General features: G+C 44.3%; 2 protein-coding genes across 9 annotated transcripts in view; both read left to right on the forward strand.

Annotated features, from left to right (window-relative positions):
• Kiaa0753 (KIAA0753 ortholog) overlaps positions 1 to 16,607 on the forward strand; it is a 53,887-nt gene that overhangs the window by 354 nt on the left and 36,926 nt on the right. For 4 of the 8 annotated variants that reach the window (XR_007234815.3, XM_048448653.3, XM_085695255.2 and 1 more), the window contains exons 2-6: positions 4,473 to 4,618; positions 9,071 to 9,671; positions 12,464 to 12,570; positions 14,026 to 14,088; positions 16,115 to 16,330. Coding sequence is in view for 7 of the 8 variants with exons in the window: in XM_048448653.3 (XP_048304610.2) it covers positions 4,526 to 4,618; positions 9,071 to 9,671; positions 12,464 to 12,570; positions 14,026 to 14,088; positions 16,115 to 16,330 (1,080 nt within the window). In the remaining variant the exon portion in view is untranslated. Of the gene's footprint in view, positions 1 to 3,813; positions 3,980 to 4,472; positions 4,619 to 9,070; positions 9,672 to 12,463; positions 12,571 to 14,025; positions 14,089 to 16,114; positions 16,331 to 16,607 lie in introns of those variants that run through there. The other 4 variants (XM_048448651.3, XM_048448649.3, XM_048448648.3 and 1 more) reach the window with 4 other exon arrangements.
• Positions 117 to 3,622, forward strand: LOC125409523 (uncharacterized). The gene has a single exon (XM_048448655.3). It carries the CDS (start codon positions 315 to 317, stop codon positions 3,207 to 3,209), a length of 2,895 nt encoding a protein of 964 aa, XP_048304612.3. The 5' UTR covers positions 117 to 314; the 3' UTR covers positions 3,210 to 3,622.

The following is a 16,607-nucleotide window of genomic DNA, read 5'->3' on the forward strand; positions in this document are numbered from 1 at the left end:
GTTCCTTGTCCCGGCTTGTCTTGCAGCTCCGCCCCTTCAATTACCTTTCCATTTGTCAGGCTTTAGGGGGGCCGGGGCGGGGGGTGGCGTCCGGGACTGGGCGGGGGGTACGGAGAGAGCTAGGAGGCAGAAAGGAGGCGAGGGCCGGATCCGAGTGTTGTGAGTGCGTGTGCGGGGCATGCTGTCTAGGGGAACAGGTGCAAAGACAGCGTGCCCGAGGTTGCGTTGGGGAAAGGAATTGTCCCGGAGCTGCGAATCCGGCGGTGGGCCACGGGGCCCTTTCTGGAGCGGCGCAGGTGTACTTAGCAGCAAAGATGCCGGCTCGAAGTGTGGTGGCCGGCAGGTCGCGGAGGGGTGTTCTGCCCCTGTGGGCAAGGAGGTGGGGTGCAAGGATGTCCCGAGGCTATGGAGGAAGGCGCCGGGCGAGGTCTTCAGTACGGCGGATGCGCTGCGCTAGCATGGGAAGGTTGCAGGATATTCGGCGGCCTTTGGGGATGAGACGAGCTACGGAGCCCGCGGTTCCCCCTAGAGTGAACAAGGCGTTTGGAACACTTAGGACTGCAGGCTCGTTTGAGGCAGCAATGAACCCTGGAGCAGTGTGGGTGAACGGGGTAGTGGGCGAGCCAGAGGTGATTGGGCCTGCTGGGTCTGTGTGGGTGACTAGATCTGGGCAGGAGGAGCCAGAAGATAGTCCACCAAGCTCTGAGAGAAAAGGTCGACCAGGAACACTTGGCCACGAGAGCATCCTGGAACTGTGGTTGAAGGTACAGGCTATGAGGGTAGCTTCAGGATGCTGGGAAGGAAGCAGAGTGGAACTCCATCCTGTTCCTGCGGGAGAGGGGCCAGTCGAAAAGGGTGTTCCTGGGAGAGCTTCCTGGATAGAGACCAGCCGAGATGGTGTCACAGGACCCTGGGTGAGAGGGCATACTAGGGCATTCCCCCGGGCCTCAGGACTACCCTCAGCTAGGGGAATAGGGGCAGGTTGTGAGAGACCCTCCATCTTCTGTAGGCAGGGACAAGCTGGAAAGACGCCCCCTGCTGTGGGTGGACCTGGAGTAGTGGAGAAGATAGGCTGTGCTGCCTCTGGCCCTTGGAAAGAAAGACAGACTGTGGGGGTGCCTGTGGCCATAGGATGGTCCGAGGCTGTGAAAACGTCCAGAGCTGGAGATGTGATGGAATGTGGGGGTGTACGACGGGGAGGGCAGTCTGTGCAGGTTTCTGGGGCTCTGGCAGAAGAAGCTGTATATGGGCCTATGTTATGGGAAAGGGGGCAAATTGTAGGGCCCCCTGATGCCTTGATGGTCTCACCCAGGACCGTGGAAGATGAAACTCCCTCCCAGGGAGCCACAGGGTTGTGGCAAAGGAGACAAGAGATGGAGGATATGGGTTCTAGGTGTTTTCCTGGCCTCGGGGCCATGGGGCAGTCTGTAGGAGTGCCTTGTGCTAGAGTAGAGGGAGCTAGATGTGGAGGTGACCCAGGGTCATGGGGAACTGCACAGGTTGCAGAGCTGTTTGCTTCTGAGGAGCAAGGGGCGGGTTCTCGAGGTGCCCAGGGCCTGTGGGGTATAGAACAGGCAATGGGAGCACCCAGGGCTTTGGGAAAGGAGGCAGATGATGCGAGTGTTCCTGGACTATGGGGAACAGGCCAGCTGCCAGGCTCGCAGACTGTGGTGGTGTCTGGAGACAGGGGAGAAGAAACCAGCTATAGTGTTTCAGGCCTGTGGGAGAGGCAGCAAGCTCTGGGGACACCTCTGGCTGAGGCATTACCAGGGCCAGTTATGGAAGAGACACACGGTGGGAGTCTCCTAAGCCTGTGGGAAAGGGAGCAGGTCATGAGCGAGCAAGAGGCTCAGGGGCCTGCAGCTTTAGGGGTAGCCGGCGCTGTGGGTCAGGATGCCAGCTGTGGAGCTCTCTCATGTCCGTGTGGGAGGGGGCGGGCTGTGGGGGTGTTTGAGACAGTTGCGATGCCAAAACACACGTGTGCCCCAGAAAGCATACCCTCAACCCTGGGTATAACTGATGCCTTGTGGGTGTGTCAGCAAAGCAGCTCTGCAGATGCCTTGAACCTGCAGGAAAGGGCTCATGCTGCCTTTGGGAGGCCCGTGGCTCCTGAGGAGTGCTTATCTATAGTGGAGGATGCTGAGTCTGGGCCTCTCTCAGGTTCACAGGGAAGGAGACAAGCTGTTGGGGTTCCTATGGCTCCTGAGATACCTGGTTCTCTGGAGGTAGAGGCTGGTTCCAGAGGTTTCTCAGGCTTGTCAGGGAGGAGTGTAGGTATACCTGTGACTGCGGAGGTATCCCCTGCTGGTGTGGGCATGGCTCCCAGGACATCTAGTTCTGTGTTTGAGCATATTAACTCTAGGAGAGTCTCAGAGTCAGCAGAAAGCAGGCCACCTATAGGGATATCTGTGACTGTCGGGCTCCCTGAGGCCATGGGGGAAGAGACACTAGCTGAGGGTCTACAGAGAAGACAGTCTGCCTCGATGCCTGTAGCTACTAGAATTGCCACAACTGTGGGAGATCCCCCAGCTTCTGGGCTCTTTGGGCCTTACAGGGTAGTAGATAGTGCCTGTGGAGACAGCTCGGGGGCATGGCAAAGAAGACTCATAACCAATTTGTCCAGTGCTGCCAGAGTTCCTAAACTTGAGATGCAAGCAGGCTCTGAAAGTGTTTCTGATCTGTGGAGAAGACACAGTGGGACAGTTCCTGAGGTAGTGAGGGGAGCATTTCATCAGGGGATGCTTGCAACTGTTGGGGTTCCTGTGGTTGGATGTGTACCTGCTGCAGTGTGGGTGACTGGCTCCCCAGGAGAGGAGGCCAATGGAGGTGTCTCTGACCTGACAGTGGTTAGGAGGCAGTCCACTGAGGGAGGAAGGGCATCAGGGGAAGAAACAGGGAGTACAGGGATCCTGGGACTTTCAGGGAGGGGCCAGACTGTGGGAATGTCTTATACCCGTGAGCTTGGTGCCAGGATGTGGGGCAGTCCAAGGTCTGTGGGGGAGGAAATAACCTATGAGAATATTCCCAGAGTATCGGCAATGAGAACACCTGTGCCCTCAGTTTCAAGAGAGGAAACAGGCCCTGGCTATTTCAGAGATAATCTGCAGGGAAATGGGGGCAGAGCCACAGGAGTAGCCCATGAAGCTAGAGTGAGAGTGAATGATTTGGGAGAGAGAAGGGAGGGTGGATTGAGGGGCACCTCCCAATAGCTATGCAGAAAGCAAATTGGAAATCGTCCTGGGATTCTGGGAGGGAAGAGGTTGGGAAAACTTGTCTTGGGCATAAATGAAGGAACAGGTTAGTTTAGGGGCCTTAGGGTTCCTGGAGAGATACTATGTGGCAGTGTCATGCACGGGGTGTACAGGGAAACTAACTAGGAGACGCCTGGAAAGACAGGGAACGCATCACAAGAAGAGAGCTATCCCAGGACTTTGTATAGGCAATGGTGTGGTGTAGTTGTCCCCGGACTTGTGCATGAATGTGTGTGTGATTGATGAGGTGTACAGCCCCAACTCTGCAGCTCACTCTGTGGCTTCAGCTCAACCCTGTAGCGCCAGCAGGCCAGTTGGCATTGCCTTGTTCATGTGCCTCCCATCTGCCTCTTGGATCATATCTCTGTAGTCTTAGAAACAGGGAATCGTGTACAGTTATCTTTATGTTCCTACAAATGCATTTGCCTTTAAGAGGATCCGGTCTGTAAACTTCAGATTTATTTTTTAAAAATTTAAGCTAGTTTTTTTTTTTCCCTCTTCACCTTGAATTTCCCAGTTGGCTTACTGCTATAGGATTTTTTTGAGAGAACAAATTCTTCAGTGTGTTTCAAACTTAGAGTTTCTCAGAAAATTGTTCAGTGCAACCATGTTGAGTTAAATTGTTGACTGTGTTCAAGTACTGATTGTGGGAAATAAAAAGTGTCAAGGCCCTCGAGTCTCAAGGAGCCTTGTCTAGCTGGAAAGCTGAGACACAGACCTTGAAATAGGTAAATAATTATGTGTGAGGACATGGTTAACCCTTGACTGACAAGACCGTTCAAGTATATTAAGAATCTTCAGAATAGAAAGAAGGATGAGGGTGGGGCTTTTATAGCTTCTTAGATTCTTCGGTAGCTGTGGGCTCACTGCGAATGTATACAGGGTGCAGATAATGAGGGAGCTAACCACAGAGAGCCCATTCAGCGGGTTAAATCCCAGCTCTATTTAGAATCGCTCAGAATTTTATCTGAGTTACATAATAGAGGAATACATTCTGCTCTTTAGACAAGTCATTAGGATTTATGCGTGTAGAACATGCCTGTGGAACTATCTGGTCTCAGCAATAGTTTATCATAACAGAACTAATGTCTTACTGTAGACCCTTGGGATTTGACTGTGGGTTCACTCTGGAGTGCTGCTATATAAGCATGAGATTGTGGGTTGCTTAATCTGGTGTTTGAAGATTGTTTAACTTTAGACATTTTTTTTCTTTCATTTAAGAAAGATTTACCTGAAGACTCAGTGGTCACTGATGTTCTTCATCACCTGATGTGATGGGACCAAGCCAGCCAGCTTCTACCTGTGTTCATCTAGCATCCAGTATCCAACTAGATGGAAGAAGTGACCCCAGGAATCTTCAGCCTCAGGTTCTTCTGCTGTTTTCCTCCTGATATTTATTATAAAACATGTTTTATTTGATTTTAAACATAAAAAAAGTTGAAAAATTAAAAGACATTGAACATTTTGACACCATTTTCTAGATTCAGCAGTTTTTAATAATTTGCTCTGTTTTCGTCTGCTCAACCATCTGTCTCTAAGGTTTGTGTATAAGCACACCAAAGGAGGCTACAAACATTGATGCTTCCATTTCAGATATCTCAGAACACTCTAAAAATGAACTCTCTTGCCTAATTGTACCATTATCACATGTAAGAAAATAACTTAAAGGAAAAAACTTATGTTTGTCTGAGTGTATGTGTACACGTGTGTGCACTTTTAGAGGCCAGAAGAGAGCGCTGGACCCCCTCCAGGCTACAGTGTGAAGCCTGGTACCCCTTATTTACAAATAGCTATTTAATCACTCAGTCTTCAGGTATGTGAGAAGCAGAGAGTTTAGTACCTGCTTAAAGTACTTCTGTGTCTAACCTCCATGATGAATAAGTAGTTCACATGCTATGTTCAAAAGTTACAGGTTAAATTTTTTCTCTTCCACTCTCATTTTTTAGTGTGGTTGGTTTGGTTCACTATTTTTTGTTGGTATACCTTTTAAGGGTTTTCCATTATCTTTATGGAGCTGTATTCCCTACCCCCTTCTTCCCTTGTGTATGTGAAACACTAACATGCATTCACATGGTTCCAATACAAACCTGTGCAGACTGATATGCCCAGGGAAGTATTGTCCTCTACCTACTGTTCTTTTGTTCTTTCTATCCTGTTTCCATTCACATCCTATGAATAACTAATCTCATTAACTCCCATTTTTCTTTTTCATTTTCTTTCTGTCCTAAGGACCAGATGCATGCACATATTCTTGTGGCATCTTCTTTTCTTGACATTACAGCCACTCTTTTCCACCTTTTTTTTTTTTTTTCTAAGAAATACCCCACACCAGATCCTGGAGCTGTTTCTAGAGACATCCTCATGTCTTATTTTTCCAGCACAATATTCTGCAGTTGTCTCAAAATTTATTCCATGGTCAGCTCTCTGTATACTTGTAGGTTGATTTCAGTAGTTGGCAATTACAGACCATACATAGTAAGTAAACCTTTATATATGTATTGTTGGGAGTACATCTGAATGGTATTTGTCTTAGTTAGGGTTTTCATTGCTGTGGAGAAACACCTAGACCACGGCAACTCTTATAAAGAAAAACATTTAATTGGGGTGGCTCGCTTACAGTTTCAGAGGTTCAGTTCATTGTCATCATGGCAGGAGCATGACAGCGTGCAGGCAGATGGCCACTGAGGGTCCCACATCTTGTTGGCAACAGGAAATTGACTGAAACAGTGGGTGGTATCCTGAGCATAGGAAACCTCAAAGTCTGTCCCCACCGTGATGTACTTCCTCCAACAAGGCCACACCTCCTAATAGGGCCACTCCCTATGAGATTATGGGGCCCAATTACATTTAAACTATCACAGTATCCCAGAAGGGATACTAGACTGCTGGGTCAAAAGTAGCTGATATTACCAAGTGACCCCCAGAAAGGAGTGCGTCTATGCCTATTACACATTCTCTCTTGTTTCCTCTCTCCCATCTCCTCTCCCTCTCTCTTCTCTTTCTTTTTCAGCTCTTCTGTCTTTTCCATTTCCTGTGCTTTTTAAAACGTGTGTGTGTGTGCCTATGTGAATTTATGTGCCTTACTCTATGATATGTTTTACCATAGCCATAGCAAAAGCATGTAGTGTTGTATTCTATTTTATGGAATTTTACTATTTTTTTATAAGGCTGAACATTTTAAAAAGATTTTTTAAGTTATGTGTATATACGTAGGTTTGTGTATGGATATGTGCACAGGAGTGTAGGTGCCTGTTGAGGTCAGAAGCTTAGAGTCCCCTCTAGCTGGTGTCACAGGTAGCTGTGAATCGCTTGACATGGGTGCTAGGAATTGAACTTGGATTTTCTTCAAGAACCCAAGCTCTTTACCTTTAAGTTGTCTCTCTGGCCCAGGTTGAAACCCCCCCCCCCCCCACACACACACATATTTCAGAGTCGTCTCCTTTCCTTTCACTTCTCTCCTCTGCCTTTCCCATTTCCTATGTTTTCTCACTTTTCTTCTTGTTCGATGTGTCTTTGTGTGTGCCTGTGTGAGTTTATATGAGCCATGTATGTATAGGTGTCTGAGGAAACTAGAAGAGGGTGTTGGTCATCTCAAGCTGAAGTTACAGGCAGTTATGAACCACCAAATGTAGGTGCTGGGAATGGAATTTAGGTCCCCTGCAAGAACACTAATCACATTTGACTGCTGAGCCATCTCTCCAGCTCACTGTGGTTTCCTTTTTAACCTCAGTTAAGGAGCCCTTTGTACTTGCAAATAGTATTTTCTTCTAGTTTTTTCAGTTCTTTGGTCTTTGTTTGTTGGAGCTTTTTATTTGTGTACTTGTATATTTGTCGGTTCTTAACTAGGGAGGCATTTTAAAAAAATTTTTTTTTTAAAATTCTTTTTGTTTTTGTTTGAGACAGGGTTTCTCTGTGTACCCCCTGGCTCTTCTGGAATTCTCTCTGTGGACCAGGCTGACCTCGAATTCAGAGACCTACCTGCTTCTACTTCCTAAGTGCTGGGATTAAAGGAGTGTGTCACTACTACTCAACTAAGAAATTTCTTTTAAAATAGTCAGATTTACCATCTATTTATCATTTCATTTCCTATCATACCAGAGATCCTCTTATTAAGCTTGGATTTTTGAGTCATGGTTTAAAAGACCTTTCCTGCTTTCACATGAAAGAGGAGTTCATCAGTTTCCTGCTCCTCCCAGTGTGGATATCAAATTCTTGGGGTGTTGTATTATGTTAAGAGGAAAGACTAACCAAATAAGGCTACAGATTTTTATTAACCGTTTTTTTAGTCTGTGCACCTTTCAGGTTTTTGTTGTTGTTGTTATTTTCTACTTAGCGAATTGTTCCTGCTCTTCCTTTATCATCCACCTCCCCCCAAAAAGTTCCTGATGTTTTATCATGTAATTATTTGTTCTGCTTTCTGTCTGCTAAACCATCTGTCTGTAAGGTTTGTGTATAAGCATACCAAAGGAAGCTGCTTTTGTTTTAAATACTTCAGAATACTTTAAAATTGAACTCTCTTACCTAATTGTACCATTATCACACTTAAGAATACAAAATTTATTGTGAGTGTTGGGGAGATCTCCCAATGAAGGTATCTTGAGAGTGAGTCCACTGAATTCAGCAGCATGGATTCTCTTATTTGTCTTTCATAGGTAGGCCTTCTTATGTTTTAAAGTCATAAAATGTTTCTCTTGGCCTGGGAATCCTAGATCACATTACTTAACATAAGAAAATAATGTAAAAGAAGGAAAACAAGATAAAACAAAATCCTAAGTACATATCTGTACTAATAATGTACCTGTTAGTGGAAAAACTAGAACAATTTGTTTAAGAGTTGTAGCTTAGTTTGAAAGTCTGGTTTTAGAAGACTGGAAGATGCAGCTGTGAAAGTAGTCTTGAAAACCATCAGGGATGCGGAAACATGTTTATGTTTAAATGTAGAACATCATAAGATTTATCTAGACGATGAAACCTGGTAAGAACGTAAGTCTGTGTAAGCCTGGGTAACTGGACTGTTAAGAACAAGGTGCTTATATGGGTACAGAATAAAAGGTGTGTCTAATGACCAGATGAAAATCCTAGGAGGACCTGGGGGTAGCAACAGTGGCTGTGTGGTGTGTGCCTGTGTGTGCCCGTGTGGTGTGTGCCCGTGTGGTGTGTGCCCGTGGGGTGTGTGCCCGTGGGGTGTGTGCCCGTGGGGTGTGTGCCCGTGGGGTGTGTGCCCGTGGGGTGTGTGCCTGGGGTGTGTGCCTGTGGGGTGTGTGCCTGTGGGGTGTGTGCCTGTGGGGTGTGCCCGTGGGGTGTGCCCGTGGGGTGTGTGCCTGTGGGGTGTGTGCCTGTGGTGTGTGCCCGTGGGGTGTGTGCCTGTGGGGTGTGTGCCCGTGGGGTGTGTGCCTGTGTGGGGTGTGCCTGTGTGGTGTGTGCCTGTGGGGTGTGCCCGTGGGGTGTGTACCTGTGGGACTTTTTTTTTTTTTAAAAAAAAAAAAAGGAAAGCTCTAAACCAGGGTCTTTGTGACTTGCTAGACATTGACATCCTGAAACAGGACAGGTCTGTGGTTGGGAGTTGAGAAACTTAGCCTTTACAAGAGGACCAGTGTGCTGACAGCAGGTAGACGACGGTTACTGCAGCACTAGGTGACTTAGTACAGAACCCTGTGTGCCATTTATGCAGGTGATTGGTTCTATGGGCACACTAGAAAAATATCTTTACATCCAGATAATCTTCTGGGCAAAATACTAGAGACTGGAATGTGTGTGTATATTAGCTGTGCAATATGTTATTTTTCTAATGTGAGCTTACTTTTGTTTATTTCTTAAAGAACCAGCTGCAGTTTAATAGGAATGTTCCTACACATCCCAGCAACTTGGCAGTCCGATACTCATGTCCACATGCAATTAAAATTGAAAAACTGAAACACTCCTATAATGAACTGTATCATTGTAAAGACGTGGATATTAGAGCTGGACATGATCTAAGCAGCTCTGTCTCATTTTCTGTCATATCAGAAGAGAGGCTCAGCTATGCTGTTCACCTAGCCAAAAGAGATGTAAAACGAAGACAATTTGAAGAACACATGAAAGATCATCTCAGAAGCCACCCCCATAGCTCTCACAAATGTGTACACGCCAGGGTGGAAAGGAAGGACTCGAAGAGTCAGGATGTCTGTCATTGCAGCCACCAGCCATCCAAAGTGGACATTTCCAGCTCAGGTGCCAAAGTTTATATATACACATCTCATCCAGGACGATCAGATCTTACTGTGCCAAATTCACCACCTACCCATGATCCAGGACTTCAGCCACAACCCAGGATAGAGGAGCACAAAAACCTGTGGGAACAGAAAGGCCTGCTAGAAGTTCAGCGACTCCAAAAGGAATTGAGCAGTTGTATCCATAAAATAGAAGCAGTAACTAAAAAAGGTGAGAAAAACTGAATCTTCATTTGATGAGATATGGTGTAGAATAATTCAAATTCATTTGTTTGGGGGAACCCTCCCCCAGCACACATACTACCAAGTTCTGCTGTGAGCTGGTTGGTTCAACCACTATAGGAGAGTTAAGCTTGGAGACTGACCTGGAACCTGGGTCTCCTTTCTTTGAGTTGGCTCTGCCCACTCCCTCTCCTGACTTTGCATCTCCTAATACCTGTATACAAAGCATTCTTTGATATTTGCTTTGTTAATACTGAAGTGCTTCTGGCAAAATTATGTTTAAGTTGCTTTAAAAGACCATAGAATATGTGTATTATAGATAAACCCACTTCATGTCTGACCATAGGGAAGAAGTACAATCATACTATTTTCACAGAAATCAGTAATCTCAGGGTCCTTGCATTTATTTGCGAAGTAGTGGATTCAGGAGTAGAGAATAGGGTTACTATAGCCAACAAGGAGGATATCAAGCCCAAGTCTTTGGCTAGAGCATGAGGAGTTGTGGAGCAAAAGGAGCTGTTGGGCTATGATAATACATAGTCTAAAATTTCATTTTGCATTTAAAGTTTAAGTAAAATGTGAACATATAAATATATGTGTGTTAGAGAAAAAGTGTAAATACCTTATAAAGTACCTGTTGGTTGACACAAGATAAAACTACACGCTGAGGTGTGGCTAGATAGGAGACGAAGAACTGAAAAGAGATGTACTAAGGCTGGGTACAAATTTATCTCCTAGTTTCTCGGAACCAGCTACAAAGAAGGTGCCACCTGTTGCGACCAGCAACATCTAAAACAGAAAAATGCAGCTGCCTGAGAAAACCAACTTACACACACACAGCCAGTCTTCCTATAGAACATGTTGTATGACTGAGCATCACCACAGAACACCCCAGAAGTACTGTGGTTTGTGTCATGATATCCATTAGTGTCAGTCTGTGTCATGATCCCACCAGATACTTTAAGTAGAAGCTAGGCTGCCAGGGAACAAAGCTCCCACGTTTTCTGCTCCAGCTGTCTGGCCTAAGTCCGAAATCTTTAGAACTGAGCTTTGGAAGCTGGCCTGGTTTACTTTGTTTATGTAAATTTTTAATGGGTCACCAGTACTTGATAACTATAATAACAATGTCCTGACCGGGGTGGATGACTAAAAAGACATGTGAGTATGTAGCTTCAGTTTTTGCATTCAGTAACTGTGCTTCCCAAGCCCAGGTGAGTGTGTTGAATCACCCTCAAGGTAGAGTTAAAGCTTTGCCTAAAGCAGTTCCTGTTTCTGTTCTTACAGGTATGTGAACACGTATTTTCTCCCCACTGTGTAACCAAATAGAGGCAGCAATAATTTAGCCTTAAGTTTCCCATGACTCTTACTTGTATGTGCAACTTCTGGCTTCAAAGTTTTGCCCTTCTTAGCACCCTAATTGCCTTATTATTCTTGTTTTACTCTCTTTTTTAAAATCTGGTGCTGAAACTTAAACCCATGCATACTTGGTGAGTGTTGTACTGCCAAACTACACTACACACCCTGTCCTGCAGCTGTTCAGTCCTAAAGAAACACAGAGAGGCTTATATTAATTACAAACTGTTTGGCCTGTTAGCTCAGGCTTATTATTAAATAGCTCTTACAAGTTAAATTAACCCAGATTATTGTCTATGTTTAGCCACATGGCTTGGTACCTTTCTTCAATGCAGCATTCTCATCTTGCTTCTTCTGTGGCAACAGTGGCTGGCAACTGTGTCTCTGCCTTTTTTCTTTCCAGAATTCTTTTAGTCTGGTTGCCCCACCTATATTTTCTGCCTGACTACTGGCCAATCAACATTTTATTAAACCAATACAAGTGACAAATCTTTACAGTGTACAAAAACATCATCCCACAACATCCCTCTCTCATGTGTAACATTTTACTGAGAAAATTAAATTCAGAATATACTTAAACTTGCAAAGTATTACTTCTATCAAATTTTCTGTTAAGAGTTTTTTTTTATTTATTATGTATTCAATATTCTGTCTATGTAGATGCCTGCAGGCCAGAAGAGGACACCAGACCCCATTAAAGATGGTTGTGAGCCACCATGTGGTTGCTGGGAATTGAACTCAGGACCTTTGAAAGAGCAGGCAATGCTCTTAACCTCTGAGCCATCTCTCCAGCCCTGTTAAGAGTTTTGTAGAAGAATTTGTGTAAATATATTTGAAAACAGTGATCTAGAAGAAATGTATAGATTGGATTTTCTAGTAGATTTCCACTCAAAATGGTTTTTGCTGATCTTTAAAAAATATGGGCAGTTACTGTGTACAAGAGTGTGCTTCTTCACACATAGATGATTTTAGCACTTCTATCTTAATGTGCTAGAGAAAGAATTTCTCATTTGGATTCAGGATAAGAAAGTAAAAATAATCTCACTTAGCATGAAAATAATCCAGTAAAGTGTTTATGTTTTTGTTTTGTTTTATTTTGGAAAATAGAGGAAGCTTTGTGACTTTTGGCTGAATGTAAAGGAATTTTGAGACAGTAAGAAATGCTTCACAGTGAGGTCCAGTGGGATTTGTCTCAGTGAGTTCTGGTGTGCAGTACAGCTTGCCAGCATCTTCCTGTCCCTTCTGTCTAAGTCAGTACACAGCTCTCACTCCTGCTTAGCCTTGGCTATGGAGGTTAAATCCACTAAGATAGCCTCTTTGTTTTCTTAGTAAGACCCGAGGTCTTCAGCTGTTACTCCATTAAGTTCTTAAGGTTTCTTTGAGTTTCTTTATGTGATTTTTAACCTAATGTGGGGAAAATACTTTCAGATAGACTAGAAGAAGTTTTGGATCCAGATGAAGAACATCGAATCCGAGTGAGAAGACAGGAACAAGCTGTGCGCTGTGCTCGCATGCTCTACGTTCTTCAGCAGCAGGTGTGGAAGAGCTGGGGAGGTGGAGCTGGTGGCCTGCATGTGGTGTTCTTAGAGACTTGCAGTTTTCCTTCTGTCACAGAAAGATGAGCACAAAAGGCCCTGCATAAGTTCTAATGGATTTTCAGACTTAATTCCATGAACTCACAGACAAGTAATTCACATTGTTTTGACAGGTGTGTGTGTGTGTGTGTGTGTGTGTGTGTGTGTGTATGTGTGTGTGTGAGGTGTAATGTGCATATGATCAGGCTCCTTAAACTGTTGCTTTTGACTTTGGAGCCATAGACTGCTGAATCTACTAAAAGCCATTTTTTCCTTCTGAAAAAGTGCAAGTGCTTGTATATATGAACCTGAGTCTTAAAGACACTTTCCCATCTGTCTTAGAAAATAACATGGGCTATTCTTTAGTTCATGGTAGAGAATGAAGACTGTTGTCTTTCAGGAAATATTTAACCATTGATAAACAGGTATTTGCACTGGGTTTTTTTTTTCCTGTAAACAGGTATTTGCACTGGATTTTTTTTTTTTCCTGTGTGTGTGTCTGTGATAGATATTTTTAAAATTTAACGTTAATTCTTTTTTCCCCCCCAGGGAGGGTTTCTCTGCTTAGCGCTGGCTGTCCTTGAACTTGCCCTGTGGCCTAGAACTCACAGAGATCCTCCTGCCTCTGCCTCTCAAGTGCTGGGATTAGAAGTGTGCACCACCACCACCTGACAACTTTTTATTTGTTAATAAAACTTTAAATCTTTTCTGGTCAAGTTACATGTTGGTTTTTATAGCTTGAACCAAAAGCTATACTTTGTTTGTTTAAAGACAAATACCATAGTTAAATTGTCTTGTGTATTCTTTTTGAATCCTATGTTGGTTCTTGTTCTACATCATTGCCACAGAGATTGTCCTAGACAGGTGCTATACCATGGACTATATATTCTTAGTTGAGATGTTCTGAAACATGAATCTACCATGCCAGATTTTTACTTAACTACTTTAATGTTACCTGATAACCTTCCAAATCACTCCCCAGTGTGTATGCGTATATACATATGTGTATATATGGTGTGTGAAAGAGTCTTACTGTGTAACTCTGGCTGACTTAGAACTCAGATAACCCCCTCTTTCTGCCTCCCTCGTGCTGAGATCAAAGATATGTGTCTCTATATCCAGCAGAAAGCAAAACTCTTTAGTGGAGCACTTAAGACTTAGTGAGCTGGCCCTTCTATCTGTTATTCATGTTCAGTTCTTCTCACACTGCGAATCTGAGGATAGCTCTATTAGCCATTTTGAACTGGAAACCAATCAGTGTTTTGGGAGTGTAGGTAATGAATGAGAAGCCTTTTCTCATTTTTAAGTGATTTAAGTTAATATTTGGTTATATTTGGACAAAATGGGTCTGTTTTTTCTATAAGAAAGATCAGTGGATATGTATAAAAGTTTTATTTCCACCTTTTCATAAAACAGGTAAAAGAAATCCAGGAAGAATTGGATAAATTGAGTCCACATAAAATTAAACATACTAAGAAGGTATGTTATAATTCTGATGAGTGGTTATTAATAGAGTACATTTTACAGTGTTTTATCTGTGTTTATGTACAACTGTTGGGGACTAAGCTGCTAAGTGTCCTGAATGTGGAACTGCCTCCCAAGGAAAAGGATCTGAAACAGGTCACTCCTGGTATAGTGACAGGTCACTGTATGGTCACTCCTCATATAGAGACAGGTCACTGTATGATCACTCCTGGTATAGCAACAGGTCACTGTATGGTCATCTGCTCAGGAACCCCAAGACCAAGTTCTCAACACAAAGGATATTTATTTGCCCCAGAGAGACAGAGGGCATGGAATAAGAGACTAAGACAGGAGATAGAGGATGAGGGAAAAGGAGAAGGTACAAGGGAGGCAGGAATATTTGTCCTGGAAGACAAAGAACTGCCTCTGGATAGAGAGGAGACAGATGTGGCAAATGGCAGTTTATAAAGGTAAAATGGGAAACCCCATGTTAGAATGAGGTGCTTAATTTTAATTGGGCATGTTACTTAAGTGAACCAAAGGGGGCTTTTGATTCCTGGACCTCAATATTTTGGTAGCTGAACCTTGGGAGTCAGCCTCAGGAGAAGATAGTGGCCAAATAATGGAGTAGACTTGGTGGTTAGCTTTAGGAATGTAATTTAATAGGTTTTTTTAGTGAGGCAGAGGGAATGGGGGAGAAGGCCAAGTCCTGCCAGAGCAATGCTCACCATGCTTGAGCTGGCCAGGGTCCTTTCACAGACAACAGGAAAGAAAAGGTCCTGTTACTAGAGAATTTGAAGTTGGTTTTTATTATTATTATTTTAATTTTTTGAGACACGATTTCTTTGTAGCTTTGGAGCCTGTTCTGGAACTTGCTCTGTAGGCTAGGCTGGCCTCAAATTCACAGAGATCCGCCTGCCTCTGCCTCCTGAGTGCTGGGATTTAAGGTGTGTGCTACTACCACTCAGAGAACTTGAAGTTTTTAAATTCTGTTCTCATTGGGAAAGGTTTTTACAACAGGGAGCGCTTTGTGTAGCAGATAGACTCCAGATATTTTTTTTCAAGTTATTTATTTTACATCCTGACCATAGTTTCCCCTCCCTCTTCTCTCAGCCTCTTTCTCCCACTTCTTTGCCCCCAATTCCACTTCTTCACCATTTTGATTCAGAAAAAGGCAGACCTCCTATAGACTTCAATGAAATATGGCATATCAAGTTTGCAGTCAGCCTTCAGACTAAGCACCTCCCTTGTATTAAGGCTGGGCAAGGCTACCCAATATGAAGACTAGGGTCCCAAAAAACAGCAAAAGAGTCAAAGACAGCACCTGCTCCTACTATTATGGATCCTACAAGAAGACCAAGCTACACACTGTCACATACATTCAGAGGGCCTACGTCAGTCTCATGCAGGTTCCCTGGTGGTCAGTTCAGTCTCTGTGGGCTCCTATAAGCCCAGGTTACTTGATTCTGTGGGTTTTCTTGTGATGTCCTTGATCCCTTAGGCTTCTACAGACCTTTCTCCCTCTCTGCAGCAAGATTCCCTGAGTTTGGCCTAATGTTTGGCTATGGGATTCTACATCTGTTTCCATTAATTGCTGGATGAAGCCTCAGATGACAGCTGGGCTAGGCACCAATCTATGAGTATAGTGGAATATTGTTAGGCACCATTACATTGACATTTTTCCAGTCGTGCTTAGTTCTATCCTAGGTCTCTGGGCCATCCAGCTTCTGGGTCCTGGTGCTCCAGGCAGTGCCAGGGGTGGTCTCACTCTATGGTTTAGATCTGAGGCTGACTGGCCACTCCCACAATCTCTGCATCACTCTTACCCCAGCACATCCCATAGGTAGGAGAGACAGTAGGTCGAAGGTTATGTGGCTGGGTTAATGTACCAGTCCCTCCATCAGAATTCTTGTCTGGTCACAGGAGATGTTCAGTTCAGGCTACTGTCCCTTATTGCTAGGACTCCAGATATTTTTAAAGGTTGCTGTGGCGTTAAGAAGTCAGAACCTGAAATAACCTCTCGCTTCTTGTTTGTTGCCAGTCGTGGGCAATGTCTAGGCTGGCAGCTGCTCACCGAGGAGCCATCCGGGCCTTACAGATGTTTGTCACTCAGTTCACTGACCGAGGAGAGCACCCAGTTCCTGCTCGGTGTAAGGAACTGGGCAGCCTTATTCGTCAGCTTTCGCTGTGTTCTGCCAAGCTGGATACTGATCCTTCTGTGCCTGATGTGGTCATAGACATCTTGCAGCAAATTGAGGTATGAAATAGACTACAGTTTTTGTTAGAAAGAGTGTTGTTTCAAGGCAGGGAAATAATACTGAATCTCTCTAGGTCCAGTCAGTGAGAATACAAGACAACGCTGCTGCCTGGTAACTTGATACTTTTTAGAGAACATAAGTTTGCATTTTTATTTTTACACTTTGCTTCTTATTATTTTTCTCTTCTTTAAGAGAAGGAATGATATGATACGTCAGAGAACACACACTATGGCACACATGCCCACACATCATCTATACTTAGAGCAATGAAAGAGT

The sequence above is a fragment of the Myodes glareolus genome, chromosome 9 (genome assembly GCF_982192425.1).
Source record: "Myodes glareolus chromosome 9, mMyoGla1.1, whole genome shotgun sequence".
Classification (NCBI taxonomy): Eukaryota; Metazoa; Chordata; class Mammalia; order Rodentia; family Cricetidae; genus Myodes; species Myodes glareolus.

What these genes read in the sequence shown, in the direction of transcription:
- LOC125409523 (XM_048448655.3), top strand. Translation starts at nt 315, where the DNA reads ATGCCGGCTCGAAGTGTGGTGGCCGGCAGGTCGCGGAGGGGTGTTCTG.